The sequence below is a fragment of the Pipistrellus hanaki genome (genome assembly GCF_964339955.1).
Source record: "Pipistrellus hanaki genome assembly, chromosome: 3".
Lineage (NCBI taxonomy): Eukaryota > Metazoa > Chordata > Mammalia > Chiroptera > Vespertilionidae > Pipistrellus > Pipistrellus hanaki.
In genome coordinates this window covers 189,104,421-189,120,470 of record NC_140505.1, presented here as the reverse complement: position 1 = coordinate 189,120,470, position 16,050 = coordinate 189,104,421, and the positions used below count along the sequence as shown (strand labels likewise).

Sequence of the window (16,050 nt, the reverse complement as noted above, 5' to 3'; positions counted from 1 at the left end):
CACAGCCAGCGTCGGGGTCAGGCCTGAGGACACTGTCCCTCAGAAACACGGGAGACAGGCAGGAAGGCACAGAGTGAAAGACAAACCAAGTGAGCCGAGACCCACCCAACGACTGGCAGAGCTCCTGAGCAACAGCCGCCCAGAGGAAGCCCCGCTTCTGGGAGGAGCGCGAGCACAGGGAGGAAAGGCCATCACGCCCGACGCTTGGAAACGCACCTGCTCTGTCGGCCGCAGCTCCTTCGGCCCAACCCACACTCACACCCGAGGCCTTCCACAATGACCTTCCACACGGTGGCTCCCAGAAGCCCCTGCTCGTCGCCTCCAGTGGGGAACTGCCCCTGCCGGCCCACTGCACCCTCCTCACATCTGGGACCCTCCCGCCTGGTGCCCTCCTCACCCCGGGGGACCTCCCCCCCCCCCCCCGGCCCAATGTGCCTCCTCACCCCGGGGGACCTCCCCCCCCCCCCCCCCCCGGCCCAATGTGCCTCCTCACCCCGGGGGACCTCCCCCCCCCCCACCCCAATGTGCCTCCTCACCCGGGGGACCTCCCCCCCCCCCCCCCCGGCCCAATGTGCCTCCTCACCCCGGGGGACCTCCCTCCCTGCGCTTGCCTCCTCACCCCGAGGGACCTTCCTCCCCCCCCCCCCCCACCCCAATGTGCCTCCTCACCCGGGGGACCTCCCTCCCTGCGCCTCCTCACCCCGGGGGACCTCCTGCCGGCGCCTCACCTTCACCACGTAGCCGATGTACTCGACAACGTGCCCGTTGTACTCCTGCGTCTTCAGAACCAGCTTGTCACCTAGAGGAGACAGGACCCGCCGCCTCACACGGCGTCAGGACAGGTGACAGGTGCTGGGCCCTGACCATGCCCTAAGTGACATTCTAACCCAAACCACGTGGTGCCAGTTTAAACCGCTCCTCCCCGGCGGGTTCATGCCCACCTGCATACAGGGAAGGCCGGCTCTCAGCCAGTCCAGGGACCTCCAGCACCAGTAACTCCCCGTTTCTCTTCAGGGAGACCCCGCTCATGTTATACTCCTTCAGCTCTATTTCCGCGTGGATCTCCTCGAGCCAGAGCAGCGTGGAGAGCTTCTCCTTGTAGTTGGACATGTTCAGAAGCTGAAACGACCAGCACGCCGTGAGCGCAGAGCACGGGAGCACCATGCCCCGGAGACAGCAGCTGACACGCCACACGGGAAGGGATGACTGCAGTGACCACGGGCCGTGCAGGACAGGGTTCTGAGGGCGGGGCGTGTCTCCGTGAGCCCACCGCCCACGGCAACCTGGACAGTTGGCAGACCCTGGCACAGGACAGGACCAGGAGCTGGGTGGCCTGGGTGGTGGGGTAGAGCAGGGGTTCAGGGAGGCCCAGGGGCAGTGCTCCATGTGGGAGCAGCGTCGTCAGAACAGGAGGCTCCCAGCCTGGCGGCATTGGCACCACAGTCAGAGCGGGACCCTCCCCTGCATCGTAGGGTGTTCAGTAGCGCTCCTGGCCTCTACAGCACCCTAGGTGTGACCCCAACGACATCTCCAGGAGCAGACTGTCACCGGTGGAGTGTGCAGGTTCCCAGAGCTCACACAGGGCCTGGACAGCGGCTGCCAGCGCCAACACAGCTGAACAATAGGCTGCCTTGGGCAGGGTCAGAGGGCACCAGCTCCCAAGTGCTCCTCTGTTCCCACCTAATGAGCTTTGATGCAGGAAAGTATCTGGCTTTTCAGAGTAACTCACCGGGCCCCAAAACTGAGTTCAACAAGGGGAAATGCAGGCTGTCTGGCAGCCACATGAGACCTCCTGGCTTGGAAGGCGGAACCTGACCCATGAGGAGGGAAAACCCAGCCCCAGCAAAGCCTGTGCCCCACTCTGGAGAAAGGAGTGAAAGCCTCGCCTAACCGCGTCCTTTATGTTACAATAAAAAAGGTGAGGCACGACTGAGCTTGTATGCGCAGACAGACAGACAAAACGAGCAGACGTGAAGATGCAGCAATAGAACCTGTCAAAAACCCAGCGCAGAGGGGAAGTGGCGAGAGGAAAGGAGCTGAATATCAGGGATGGGTGTGAGAAAAACCCCCAGGACCATGAAGAAAATGGTACGGACGCCCGTGCCCCGTGACGTGTCGTAGACGCAGCGACAGAGCCCACCGTGTGCCCAGAGCCGAGGCCGGAGGCAGAGCAGGTGAGTTGTCAGGAGTGGCCGGGTGGGAGCAGCCTCCTCAGACTTTTCCAAAACCAAAGCCAATGAGTGCCCAGGAGGCCCACGCAGGCCCACGGAACCGGGAAAGGTCAGCGAGGACTCTCTAAATGCCTTAACAAGAACCGGTATGCCTCATAAAATGACACCACGTGTCACTGAGTTCAAAACACACTCAGATGTCAAACTTCTGACAACGTTAGCAGAGACGCCTCGGAGAGAGGATGGAGGCTCCTGAGGCTCCTGTGGCAGCAAGGGGCTGGGCTCAGGCCTTCACCTGTGACTATTCACACCAAACGGAACGACAGCTGAGAGCTGTAGTGGCCAGCTCCTCAGGGAAGCAGCCGCATGCACACACTCCGGGGCCCGCCTCAGGCCGACACCCCTCCTCCGGCCCAAGGCCCAAGGCCCAAGGCCACGGTGCCCGAGGCCACGGAGCCCGTGGCCAGGAGAGCACGTGCAGCCAAGGCTCCTCCTACCTCGGCGAGCAGCGGCTGAAACGTCAGGATGTCAATCTTCTGCTCCACACACTTCTTCAGCCGGTCGGGGATTGGGTACTGGGGAAGGAAACTTGGGAGCTGGCGTCTTGAGTTCCTGAGGAAGAAATTCAGTTGGAAATGATTCTTCGTTCCCAGACCTCTGGTGCCAGACCCAAGTCCATGGGTCACTGCAGGGACGACCCGGCTGCCGCTGCCCGTCAGCGGGCGCCGACAGTTACTGCGGGCCACCCTCCCCGCCGCAGCAGGGACGGCCGATGCACAGGACCCTGGGAACCAGGGGGCCCGCACCCTGACTACAGGGACCACAGCGCTGAGTGCGCCGCTGACGGCTGCTCCGCCCGGCCTGCCTCCTCGCCTGTCCCCTCCAGCTCTGCCTCCCCTGGGAGGGGCTGCTACGGGCGTCACCTCGTCGGCCACGAGCAGGAAGAGCACCACCACTGCTGTGGGCAAACCTGAGGCGCCACATGATGAGGGAGGGGAAACCGGGAGCGGGGACCAGGGAAGAGCGGCGGTGCATGTCCAGGTGCAGCTGCCTCAGTGCACAGGGGCACCCGACGTCGGTGAGGACGGCGCCCTGGGAGGCAGGCGGGCGGTCGGGAACACAGGAGGTGGGGGGACCTGAGTGGTGAAGTGGTGGCCGGGGCGTGGCAGGCAGCCCCCCTTCCCCGTCCTCATGCGCACTGTGGGGTGCACCCCAGCTACCTGCAGACAGTTTTGTATCAACACACCATCCCCCTAAGTAAAGGTGGAAGGAGCCCCCACACAGCACCTCCCCTCGGCCAGCGGTCACACCGCGAGGCCACACCGCGGTCCTTCCTGCCACGGTACCTCTTCTGCGTGGTCACGACCACTGTCGTTTTCGTGGGCGCTGGCGCCTGGGGGCTCTTGGACTTCTTCCACAGGAAGGGCTCGCGTATGGCGATCAGCGCCTCCTCCGCGCTCACCACGCCCACATCCAGGACTCGCCCGATGAGGAAGCTGGAGAAGCAGAGCAGCAGGAGCTCCCTGCAGCGGCCGGCAGTCCTTGGACAGACAAGACATGTCAGTGCGGGCCTCCACGTGCAGAGGCAGTCGGCTCTGGGGACAGAGGCCTTTGTGGTTAACAGTTCTTTTGCAGGAAAAGGGACTTTCCACAGTAACAGTGCCATGTGCTCCCAGGACAGCCAAGCATCCCAAACAGTCACCTCTTTAACTATCCAACCTCAGAACAGTTTTCCCAAATTTCAATCAGAACCGTCCGGCCCGACCAGACACAGTTTTCACTGCTTCCTGCCCGCACTACTGCTGTGGCCTGGACCCCAGGGCCCCCGCCCCACACCCCAGGATCCCAGAGGTCACGGAGAGGCTGCCGCACACATGCCGGCTGAAGGAGCCCTGAGGTCTTGTGGTTGGAGACTGCTGGGCTCACAGCAAGGCGGGAACACACTCACTCAGATCCACGTTCAAACAGATTTACAATTCATTAGCAAATGTAGACTGCAGACCGGGGCCAAAATGTCCAGCCGACAGGCACCCAGCAGCAGTGGCGGGGGCTCGGGACATGCAGGAGGAGGCAGAGGGGAGGCGGCCAGGCTGAGGGCGCCTGGCTGTCCTCTGTCACTCACAATCAGGGAAGGGGGTCACTGCCTCACAGCTGAACTCACTCAAGCCACCGTCTCCACCAACACTATTGAGTTTGTCCCATCAAAAGAGCTACAAACCCTGTTTATAAATTGAACCCAGAAGGACCACACACGGGACCTGAAAGATACATTTCCCAATCAAACTCCCGGAGAACCCAGCAGCACGTACTTGGCCTCACACGTGACCATGATCAGGGCCCTTCCTCCGGGAGGGATGAGCCCACTGGGCTCCGGCTCCGTGACCTGCCCCCTTGAGCCGTCCAGTCCGCGTCTTTCCTCCTCTCCTTCACAGGCACAGTCCTCTGAGGGGACAGGAGACCGGCGGTCAGCTGGTGGTGGCCGTGGCCCATGCCTGTGGACTCCCATATGGATGCGCAAGCACACCCATTACGGACGGGACAGAAAGCTGACAGCAGGCAGCCTCTCCCAATTCAGAACTGTCTGCAGGAAGCAGCATGTCCAATGCACTTCGGGGTCACCAGCTACCTCGGTCCCTTCCCCAGCCCCAAATCAGAGCCCAGAGCATCGAGGGCCCCTGGGTCCCCAGACTGGGGGGCTCTGGCAGGACCCCGTCTACCTGGGGAGACTGCTCTGCTGGGGGCCACACTGCTCTCCACCGTCTGGTAGGCCCTGTCCGGGCAGCTGTCTAATGAGCTCTCCCGCGTCTCCGGGTCAGCAGCAGGTGCCGGGGGGCCGTGCTGGGTCCCCTGCAGCAAGTGGAGCCGGAACTGTCTGGTCCTGTCCCAGCCGGCCAGCTTGCAGCTCACCAGCTTCTGAGGGACGTCTCCTTTGTTCCTGCACAGAGGCTGCCGTCAGCGCAGAGCGCAGGGCAGTCCCAGGGAGCGGGGGCGTGGGACGCCGAGGCCTTCGTAAGTACAAGCAGGTTTTGTGGGCAGCACTTTCACGAAGGGAAAGCCACGGCAGGAAAGTGCCGAAGGGGAGGGGGCTTACTCTATGCACACCACCAGGCTCCGGCTGCCCCCTTCCCGCAGCGTGCCGAAGCTGGTCGCACTGGTGACCTCCACGCCGCCCTTGTTCATGAGCAGCAGGGCCTCGCAGGTCTCCTCGGGGGCCTCGGCAGACGCGTGTTCTCTGCAGAGTCCCACAGAGTGCCCGTCACCCTGCAGGCTGCCTCCCCCCTCCGCCCCGCCCCTGCCCACCTGCCTCTCCTCCCAGGCACCAAAGGGCAAGGTGCTGGGTGAGGGGCAGTCCGCCCAGAGGGACAGACACTGGGCTGGTCCTGGTGCTGAGGACCCGCCAGGATACAGCCACCCTGAGGGCGAGTGACAGTCCTACAAGCTCCAGGAGGCGGCGGCGAGGCCGTGGGGGCACCGCGAAGGTGGGCCTGGGCCTGGGAGGTGGGTGGGTGTTTGTTGGTTATTAGGGACAGCAGGCTTTCATCAGGGCTTTCAAACTCTCTTTGTGGCTTTACAGTATTTGAACAATTAAAGGAGAAGTTCTCTTCCTACCCAACCCCTTTCCCTTTATCCCACAGACACTGCTCTCCTGAGCACCGCCTCCAGGAGGCCTGCCAGACACACGCCCGCCCGCCCCCCCCCCCCCGGGGGGGCACTCAGAGCGCAGCCTTCTGCAACGTACACCTGGCATTACCGACCCACATCCAATGCAGACAGTCTCACACACCAGGGACCCCCTGCTGGCCGCTGCCCCTCAAATTCCCCAACTACACAGGCCTCCCACCCCCTCCTTCCTCTCCTGCACAAGTGCCGACAGGACCATGGCCGCAGGGGCAGCACTGGAGCCGCTGGGACTCCGGGGCTGTGGACACTTGAATTGGGAATTGGTGGCCGGATGGTGGTCTGAGTGGCTACCACTGTGGCATCTGGACGCACGCGCAGGGCAGACGCTCAGACAGGGAGCGGGGGGGGGGGGGGGGGGGGGCAGGGCATGGCCTCTCGGTGCCAGGCCTGCTCCTGTGGCTGGGACGGTGCTGGCACACAGGCAGCAGCCCTGACCCTGTGCTGCCCAAACAGGCGTCCAGCAAGTTCCTCCCCCCTCAGCCCCCAGCCCCACTTGGAGGGGCAAAGGACACCCAAGTTCAAGGACGGGGCCAGCTTACAGCCAGCCCAGCACTGAGGGTGGGCCTCCCAGTGCCCCGGGAAGACGGCTCTGAGCAGACGAGGGAGGAGCCTCGTGGAGCAGGCCCAGCGAGGACAGCAACCCCTGGACGGCTGCCTGACTCTGCAGCCCAGGCTGCCTGAGGAGGCTGAGCAGGAAGGGACCGGCCCTGCCAGGGGCCTGGGCGCACCCCCCTCCGCATACAGCAGAGCTGGTGCTCCTGTGGGCCACCCCCCCACCGCCCCCCGAAAGCGTAGTTAGTAAGTCACGGCATGTGCTGAGGTCAGCACTGGGAGAGAACAGGGCGGATCCGGCAGAGACCATGATCCTGAGCTGGACAGGACAGGCCAGGCTGGAGTGACAGGCCATGTCCAGCACTCCCACAGCTTGAGCGCAGTCCCGCCCACCGTCCTGCCCCTTACAGACACCCCTCGCCCAGGCTGAGCCTGCATTTAGTGAGGAGATGGGTGACAGCGGCATCACGGGGGCCCTGGGTGGTGAGGTCCCTGGAAGTGGGTGCTGAGGAAAGGCAGGGAGAGCCAGTGCTTCTCCTGGGAGCCCACCACCTGGGAAGTGGGCGGTGGCGATACAGGACACGACACCGAGTCAGACACATAGGAGGTGGCATGCCCAGTGTGCCCCACAAAACGCCAATGTGTTGACGAGCAAGGTGCAAGCCCACCAGGTAAGGAGTCACCCAGGCCAGACCTAGACAGGAGGGAGCCTGCAGCCGGCCTCTGATGGACACCATGAACACGGGGGAGACGCCTCCCGCCCACCTCCTCCCCCAGGCGTGGACACAGACGCCACGGGGCTAGGAGGTAACTCTCACCCAGCCAGGGGTCCTCACCGTCTCTTCACGGGGGTCACGCACAGGGCCCTCCACATGTAGCAGGACTGGCTGCTCTCCACCACCACGGTGTTGACCACGTCGTACCTTCGTGGCACGTACCCCTCGGGGAGCTTCAGAGAGTCCAGGGTGAAGAAGACACAGTCGTCGATCACCCCGTTTCTCCCACAGAGGCTGGAAATGCAGACCTGCAGGCACAGCGTGCAGACGCCTCACCAACCTGCCGGCCCACTGGCCCCCAACCACGGCCTGTGACCCTGTCTCCCCTCGCCGGACCTCGGGGGGAGTAGGGACCCTGCTCTCAGAGCACAAGCAATGCCCCGAAGATCACGCATTGTGGGGCCTCAGAGGCAAGGCCCCTCACATGCTGCCAGCCCCCTCGCCCGAGTCCTGCACCCCACTGCCCACAGCAGGGCATGGCCCTGCGACTAAACCAGGAGAGCCACCAGATGTGTTTCTCTGGCCAACACTGCACCTGACGGCAACCACCAGTGCCCCCGGGAGCTGGGACAGCGAGGCCAGCACTACCTTGTCCACACGCTTGTACCGCAGCGGCTTCACCAACAGGGCCTCGCTGCTCCACGTGCCCGGCCGGATCCAGTAGGTGGCCTCCACCCAGTCGCCCTTGCATGGCTCGAAACCTCCGAGGCAGGAGGGCAGCGTCACCCAGGGCCGCCCTCCCGCCCGCAGTGTCCAGCCCCTCGGAAGGGACGGGGCACTGGTGCTCTGTCCACAGGGACACTGTTACCCCGAGTCTCCCCCAGACCCACCTGGCTGCAGGCCTCCTCCCCTCAGCCTGACTCGCCCTGCCAGGCAGGCCCACGGTTGGGCAGCCACGAAGCTGGTGGGCACAGTCTCAGCAGCCCACCTGGTTACAGATATTCCCCACACTTTTCATTAAAACCCAAGTTTTATTAGCAGCCAAAGCTCAGCAGCAGGCCTGTCATCACCCCCAACTTCTAGACGGTGTGGGCGCACGTGCGGCGGACGGTTTCGCGACGTCCGTCCCTGCCAGCTCTGCCAGGCGCAGTGAGTACCCTCCCACTCAGGGACCCAGGTGCTGGGGAGGAGGGGAACTGAGGGCTGGCAGCGATGTCTCTGCCAGCTCAGGTGGGAGCAGGCAGCCGGCCAGCCCTGTGGCATGCCAGGCAGCCGTGCGGGGGCTTGTGCCACGGGCTGCAGGGTGCAAGGTGCCACCGCCCCTCTGGCAGGCTGGGCAGTTCAGCGGCATGAAATGCAGTCCTGACACAAGACAGGGAAAGCCGTGTGGGCAGGCTGGCTGTGGTGCCCCGTGGAAAGCCACCACCAGGTACAGCCTCCTGGTGCTCTTGCCATAAACACTCCTGACAGTAACAGGCTCACAGGGCAACACGGCAGTGGACACCGAGCTGTTTCTATGGAAGCTGGTGATGACACCCACTGCACCCGCCTCCTGCCCCTTTCACTCTGGGCGCCCAAGGCCAGCCATCAATGTGCTCCCAGCTTCTGTGGCCGGGAAAGTGACAGCCGGCTCCGCAGGACGAGCTGATGCCTCTGGCAGCGTAGCCCAGCTGGAGTCCCAGGTGAGACCTGCAGGGCCTGTGGCTGGAGTTCAGCTCAGAAAGCACCCCCTCACCCCGTCCGACAGCTCTGCCAGGTCCTGCTGGATTCCGAATGGGACGGTTGGTTGCTCGGGAGGAAGAGCGATGTCTCGGCGCCCCTGCTGCTGCCCTCCCACCACTGCGCGCAGCAGCACCCCAGACGGCTGCGAGGTAAACCCAGCTGAGGGCACTGACAACTTATTTCTTCAGGCGTGAAAACAAAATCTTACATCAGCTGAAACAAGCGCGATTGCACGTGGGCACATGTTCTCAGGAAGGTACAAGGTTATCCCCAAGTCCCACTTAAACCATGTGAAGTGCCTGAAAACAACAGTTCCTCTGTGTGTCTGCAGCAACAGCAATTATGTGAAAGGAACAATTACTCAGAAACGGTGGCTGCTTTCCACGAATGAGCATGGATGACAGACGTCCAGTCTCAGGCTCTCTCCACAGACAAAACGTGTCCTGGTTTGACCCTCTCAAGGATGCGCATAACCATCTCGAATCCAAGACATACAAATGGAGAAACCCGCTTGTTAATTACTGTGAGGGAGAAACCCACGCAGCTTACCTTCACAAACGTTCTTCAGAGAGAAGTATGTGGTCTGATTGATGTAGCCAGCACCCTTCATCAGCGATGTCACACAGCCAATCAGCACTCGGGGGCTGGAGTCAGACAGCCCTTCGCCCTGGTTTTTGCTGTCTTCTTCCCATTTATCAGAAACAGCTTCCACCTGAGACAGACAAACATCTGTTAAAGAATAATAAGAGGACCATAGGAACAGCAAACAGAAGATGAATACCTCCTATGAAGAGAGATGCAAAAATCCTCAATAAAATATGAGCAAACTGAATGCAGTAAACTGTTAAAAGGATTTTGCCGAGCAAGGAGGGCTTATCCCAGAAGGCAAGGATGGTTCACAAAGGAAATCACTGTGACACACCGCGCTGGAAGAGCCCGGAAACAATAGCCATCCTCTGGGTGCAGAGAAGGCCTCTGACAAAGCTCAACTTGCTCTCATGGTAAAACGCTCAGCAAGCCGAAACCGGTTTGGCTCAGTGGATGGAGCATCGGTCTGCGGACTGAAGGGTCCCAGTTTGATTCCAGTCAAGGGCAGGTACATTGGTTGCGGGCACATCCCTGGTGGGGGGTGTGCAGGAGGCAGCTGGTCGATGTTTCTCATCGATGTTTCTAGCTCTCTCTCCCTCTCCCTTCCTCTCTGTGAAAAATCAATAAATATTAAAAAAAAAAAAAAACGCTCAACAAACTAGGAACAGACACGATGAGGCCATGTGTACAACATCCTGCGCACATCCCCGCCCCTGTCACACACACACACACACACACACACACACACGGAAAGCCTTTCCTCTCAGATCAGGAACAAGATGAGGATGCCTCTTTCTGCCGCTCCCAAAGCACTACTAGATGGTCTAGCCAGAGCAACAAGGAAAAAAAGAAAAGAAAAGAAATCTAACCTGGAAAGGAAGAAGTAAATTTATCTGTTTACAGATGGCATGATCTTATATGTAAAGATCCTCTAACTATTCCATTAAAAAATTGTTACAGCTAATAAGTGAATGCAGCAAAGTTGAAGGATACAAATCAACACACAAAAACTACTTGTGATGGAATAACATAAACTGATGAACAAAAACACATAAAAGCATCGATCAAACCATCAAACCTCAGAGGGAAGTTAGGGGAGGGTCGGAGTAAGGGGGAGAGATCAACCAAAGGACTTGAATGCATGCAAATAAGCCTAACCAACGGTCACACACAACAGGGGGTGAGGGCATGAGTGAGATGAGGGGGGCTATGTGGGGAATAAGGACACATATGCAATACCTTAACCAACAAAGAAAAAAATTACTTGTGATGAATATTCCAAAAAGTGAAATTAAAAAAACAATTCACGCCGAAACCAGTTTGGCTCAGTGGATAGAGCGTCAGCCTGCGGACTAAAAAGTCCCAAGTTCGATTCTGGTCAAGGGCATGTGCCTTGGTTGCAGGCACATCCTCAGTAGGGAGTGTGCAAAAAGCAGCTGATTCGATGTTTCTCTCTCATTGATGTTTCTAGCTCTCTATCCCTCTCTCTTCCTCTCTGTAAAAAATCAATAGAATATATTTAAAAAAAACACACACCAATTTGCTACATACAGAAACATCAAAAAGAAACTTAGGAATAAATTTAACCAAGGAGGTGGAAGACTTAGTGGCTGGAAGAAGCTAAAGACAGAAAAGGGAAGACATTGTGTTCATGAACTGGAAGACTTATATTAAAATGCCAATATTATGCTAAGCAATCTAGAAATTCACTGCAATCCTCATCAAAAGTCCTGCGACCTTCTTACAGAAATAGAAAACACTCCTAAAATTCATAGCGTCTCTCAGGGGCCTTAAATAGCAAAGCAATCTTGAAAAGGAAGAACAAAGCTGCAAGCTCCACATTTGAATTCAAAACCTGCTACAGAGCTATAGTCGTCAAACACCGGCACTGGCATGAGGACAGGCACAGGTTCCAGGAATAAATAACGACATATATAGTCAATTGATTTTCTTTTAAAACATATTTATTTTACAGAGAAAGAGGGGCAGGGAGGGAGTGATGGGTGGATGGAGGGAGGCAGGCAGAGGGAGAGGGGAAGAAACATTGATTTGTTATTCGACTTACCTATGCATTGATTGATTGATTCTTGTGTGTCCTATCTGGGTATTTAACCCACAACCTTGGTGTAATGGTACAACACTATAACCCAGTGGTCGGCAAACTCATTAGTCAACAGAGCCAAATATCAACAGTACAACAATTGAATTTTCTTTTGAGAGCCAAATTTTTAAAACTTAAACTTTTTCTAACACCACTTCTTCAAAATAGACTCACCCAGGCCATGGTATTTTGTGGAAGAGCCACACTCAAGGGGCCAAAGAGCCGCGATTTGCCTACCACTGTTCTAATCAACTGAACTACCTGACCAGTGTCCCAAGACCATTCAATGTAGAAAGGGCTTTTCCCATGGTGAAGACTTCTAAAAAATGATGGTGGGAAAACTGGATACCAACATATGAAAGAATGAAGTCAAACCCTTACCCAATACCAGACTCAGAGATTAGCTCAAAGTGCATCAAAGACTTATATTCAAGAGCTAAAACTATAAAACTCTTAGAATAGATGAAAATGGCCATGCTCTTGGATTAATAATTTTTAAAAAATTTTTTTTTATTGATTTCAGAGAGAAAGGGAGGGAGAGAAGGGAGAAACATCAATGATGAGGGAGAATCATGGATCAGCTGTTTCCTGCACGTCCCCCACTGGGAATGGAGCCCAAAACCCAGGCAGGTGCCCTGATCCGGAATCGAACCGTGACCTCCTGGCCAGCCTGAGGTTTCTTACAGAGCTCCGAAGCTACAATGAAAAGACAGACACATTTAACTGCAAAAAAACCTTTATGAAACAAAGCCGAAAGATAATCTTGGGGGAAATATTTGTAACACTTTCATATACTAACTTTCCTTTAAAAGATCTAATTTCCCTAAAATAGAATCTTCACTAAAAAGTTGAGCCCCATATAAAATATAGACAAAGGACACAAAAATATTCCATAGGAAAAAAGTGGTGAAATATCAAACTATTTTAAAATTCAAGTGAGAAATAAAATTACAAGATAACTGTTCATTGATCAGGTTGGCAAAGATTCCCAAGTGCGGACACCCACCTCCTGTCAACCTTGTGTAACGAAGGGCCTTGCACCTGCTCCCGAGAGTTCAAATGAGTGCCATGTTACTGGGGAGGAATCAGACGACGACCATGGAAATGTAAACGTGCATAACCTTTGCCTAACAATTCTACTGCCAAGAAATTACAAAAATATGTTTGTAAATAAAAAAGTTGCTGAATAATAGAATCCGCTAATTGTCTTTGCTAACTAGATAGCACAGGGTCCAATAACTACTACTTTAAAAAATATATTTATTTTATGGATTTCAGAGAGGAAGGAAGAGGGAGGAGAGAGAAACATCAATGATGAGAGAGCATCATTGGTTGGCTGCCTCCTGCATGTCACCCAAGGAGACTGAGCCCGCAACCTGGGCATGTGTCCTTGACCGGAATCGAACCTGGGACCCTCCAGTCCACAGCGACACTTCATCCACTGAGCCAAACTGGCTAGGGCAGCGATTGGCAAACTCATTAGTCAACAGAGCCAAATATCAGCAGTTCAACGATTGAAATTTCTTTTGAGAGCCACATTTTTAAAACTTCTTCTAACGGCACTTTTTCAAAATAGACTCGCCCAGGCAGTGGTATTTTGTGGAAGAGCCACACTCAAGGGGCCAAAGAGCCGCACGTGGCTCAAGAGCCACAGTTTGCCAACTACTAGGGCAATAACTACTCCTTTTAACAATACCTTTTGAAGATTAAAAGATAGAAATGTTAACAGTGTTCATCTCCACACTATAAAACATAGGCAAACTTACCAGTTACACATTTCTATGGTGTTCAATTTACAGTGACCACCCCTGATTTTTTTTTGAACAGAAACCACAGTCAGAACAAAGGCAGGTATACCCACTCTCTCCCTTAGCCAGGGCGGGGCTACCTGAGCGGGATGGCACGGGAACCCCCCCCTCCCCCCGAGGAAGCGCCCACACCGAGGCGAGCCTCACCCTGACGGCTTTCAGGCCATTGGACACTTTATTTTCTTCCACCACCGCAATCACTTCCTGCCCCACGTTCAGGAGCACTTTGCTGGTCACCACGTCGTTGGAGAAGTAGATGAGGTCATCAATCATGCCGTAGTCGCTGCAGTACCTCGTCACCACGCCCTGGACGGTTTTCAACTTGGTGTCACCTGGAGGGATACATGAGGCAGATCCACTGACCACAGGCACAAGCCTGCCTACACCTCCGCGCGGCTAGAGGGAGATGGGGTGCAGGGCACCCAAGGGGGCTGCGGCGTCCCTCCCCATCCCGGGGCGAGTCCAGGAAGTTGCGTGTGGGAGGCAGGCTGCCTGGTGCTCTATCGCCAGCTCTTCCAAGGCCACGTGGAACCCTCGGTAGGGTCCTTGACCGTCTCGTGCCTGCTCCCCGCCCCCCCCCCCCCAACACACACAAAAGGGGCGCGGTGACGTCACCGATGGAGCTGCCTGCGGGACAGACGCGGGCGCGATGCCTAGACCCGGGAGGTGGCGCAGGCTGGTTAATGATACAGCATCCGGGGACTTGTTATCCCTACCGTCTTTTTTTTTTTTTTTTTTTTTTAAACCAACGACTTCGGGGGCAGCATTAGGAAACTGTTTCTCTCATCAAACGAAAGATTCCAGGCCTGGCCTGGGGGGTCCGGGGACTCTCCCCACTTGCTGGCCGCAAGGCTGCGGCAGCCCGCGTCCTGGGCCCTCCCTGCACCTGCCCTGCGGCTTCCCAGACACGGAGACACCTGGGAGCACAGGCTACATCCGCCCAGCGGCCCCTGGAGAGGAGTCCGGGCTCGAGCTGCCTCTCCAAGTCCACAGGGTGCAGACAGCCCGGAGGGAGGGGGCGACGTCCGCAGGTCAGAGCCAGGACGCGCCTGCGAGGGAGGTGAGAGGTCGACTAGGGCCCTGCCCTGACCGTGCTCTCCCGGGGGAGGCCTCCCTCCTGGGGACCGCCCGCAACCCCGGCCTTGGCCCACAGCCCGCGAGGCACCTTCCGCGGGCTCGAGCCTCCGCAGCCCGGTCTCCTCCTCGGGGCTGTCCGCCCTCCTCCAGAAGAAGGCCACCACCTTGGCCGCGAGGCGCAACATGGCTGGCCGCAGCCTCGTCCGGGAACCGTCCAGCTGCCTGAGGCGCCTGCACGTGGCCCGTCGTTCTCACCGCCCTCAGCCAATGGGGTGACCACGCCTGCGCCTGCGCCTGCACTTTGTTCGTGGAGTTTGGCCAATAGGGTTGCCGCACTGGAGTATGCGCCAGAGCCCCTTTGCCTTTGGCCAATGGGGTTGCACCCCCCACTCTGGGACTGCGCCTGCGCCTCGGGGATTTAGCCAATGGCAATCACAGAGACCGCGCCTGCGCCCATGTCCCATCGCTATTGGCCAATGGGATCCACGTTAGCCGATGGCAGCCGTTGGCGACCGTTATTGTGCCTAGGCGCAGTGCAGTGTGGGAGTGATGTCATGCCCTGCCCTTGGCACGTGCTGGTAGGCGGGGCTTCGCGCAGGTGGGCCCCTGGCCTCCTTCCCATTGGCTGCTGTCAGGCGTCGCCTCGGTTCCCGCCCTTTCTCTGGTGCGGGGGTCCCGGATGCTTTTCTGCAAATGCGGCCCTTGTTCCGGTTCTCCCGGTCCCGAGAGCGTCACGCCGGCAGCTTTTCCGCGTCAGACTCGCTGCTCTCAGGAGGGAACTCGCCGGGTCGCGGCTGCGTCTTTGCTCCCGGGACCGGACCGTCCCCTCCGGCGTGCCCAGGCCGCGGTGTCCGTCTCCTGCTGCCTCAGGGCGGGAGCCGCCTGCCCGAGGCCCGGGCGCCGGAACGTGGACTCGCAGCGGGTGGCCTCCGCCGTGAGCTCGGCGCGGCTGCGGGCTCCTTCGCGGGCACATTTCCTGTCACCACCGTCTCCCGCCCGGGCTCCTGCACGTTCCCGGGCAACACGAGGCCGTGCGCCACCTCCTGTCCGGGGTCTGTCCGTGTCAGACAAGGAGTCACACTATCGCCGAGCCCTGGCCAGGCTCCGTGGTTGGAGCGTCGACCCCGGGGGCAGGGTCGCGGGTTCGACTCCCGCTCAAGGGGACGCACCTGGGTTACAGGTCTGAGCCGGGCCTGGCCGAGCGTTTGTGTGTGTGTGTGTGTGTGTGTGTGTGTGTGTCTCACGTGGCTGCTCCGCTCGCTCGGCTTCTAAAATTCAGTGGGAAAAACATCCCCGGATCCTGGACTCCTCTGCTCAGCTCTCCAGCAGATGCTCTCGGCTGCCCAACAGAAGTCTCAACCTCATCATCAAAGTGCCGGCCTGTGAACCTGGAGGTCCCGGTTCCATTCCCAGGTTGCGGGCTCGATCCCCAGTGGGGGGCATGCAGGAGGCAGCCGATCCATGGTGCTCTCTCATAATGGTTGTTTGTGTCTCTCGCTCCTTTCCTCTCTGAAAGCAATAAAAACATTTTAAAAAACCCACTGAGACAACAGAGCACCCCATGATGGGGATCTCCCATGGGTCTGCGTGTGCAGAGCCTGTGTTCAGGGAGCCTGAGCTCACCGTGGACACAC

General features: G+C 58.1%; 1 protein-coding gene across 1 annotated transcript in view; it reads right to left on the bottom strand.

The window, feature by feature from the left end:
* The window catches only part of MOV10L1 (Mov10 like RNA helicase 1), a gene marked incomplete at its 5' end in the record, with an annotated part of 22,899 nt that extends 8,298 nt beyond the window's left edge, over window positions 1-14,601 (bottom strand). The window contains 12 exons of the mRNA XM_084878308.1: window positions 729-799; window positions 942-1,119; window positions 2,669-2,783; window positions 3,518-3,712; window positions 4,481-4,613; window positions 4,889-5,106; window positions 5,263-5,403; window positions 7,241-7,428; window positions 7,769-7,881; window positions 9,392-9,554; window positions 13,487-13,671; window positions 14,505-14,601. Of these exons, the coding sequence (XP_084734434.1) occupies window positions 729-799; window positions 942-1,119; window positions 2,669-2,783; window positions 3,518-3,712; window positions 4,481-4,613; window positions 4,889-5,106; window positions 5,263-5,403; window positions 7,241-7,428; window positions 7,769-7,881; window positions 9,392-9,554; window positions 13,487-13,671; window positions 14,505-14,601 (1,797 nt within the window). The remainder of the gene's footprint in view (window positions 1-728; window positions 800-941; window positions 1,120-2,668; window positions 2,784-3,517; window positions 3,713-4,480; window positions 4,614-4,888; window positions 5,107-5,262; window positions 5,404-7,240; window positions 7,429-7,768; window positions 7,882-9,391; window positions 9,555-13,486; window positions 13,672-14,504) is intronic.
* Window positions 14,602-16,050: the final 1,449 nt, after the last annotated feature.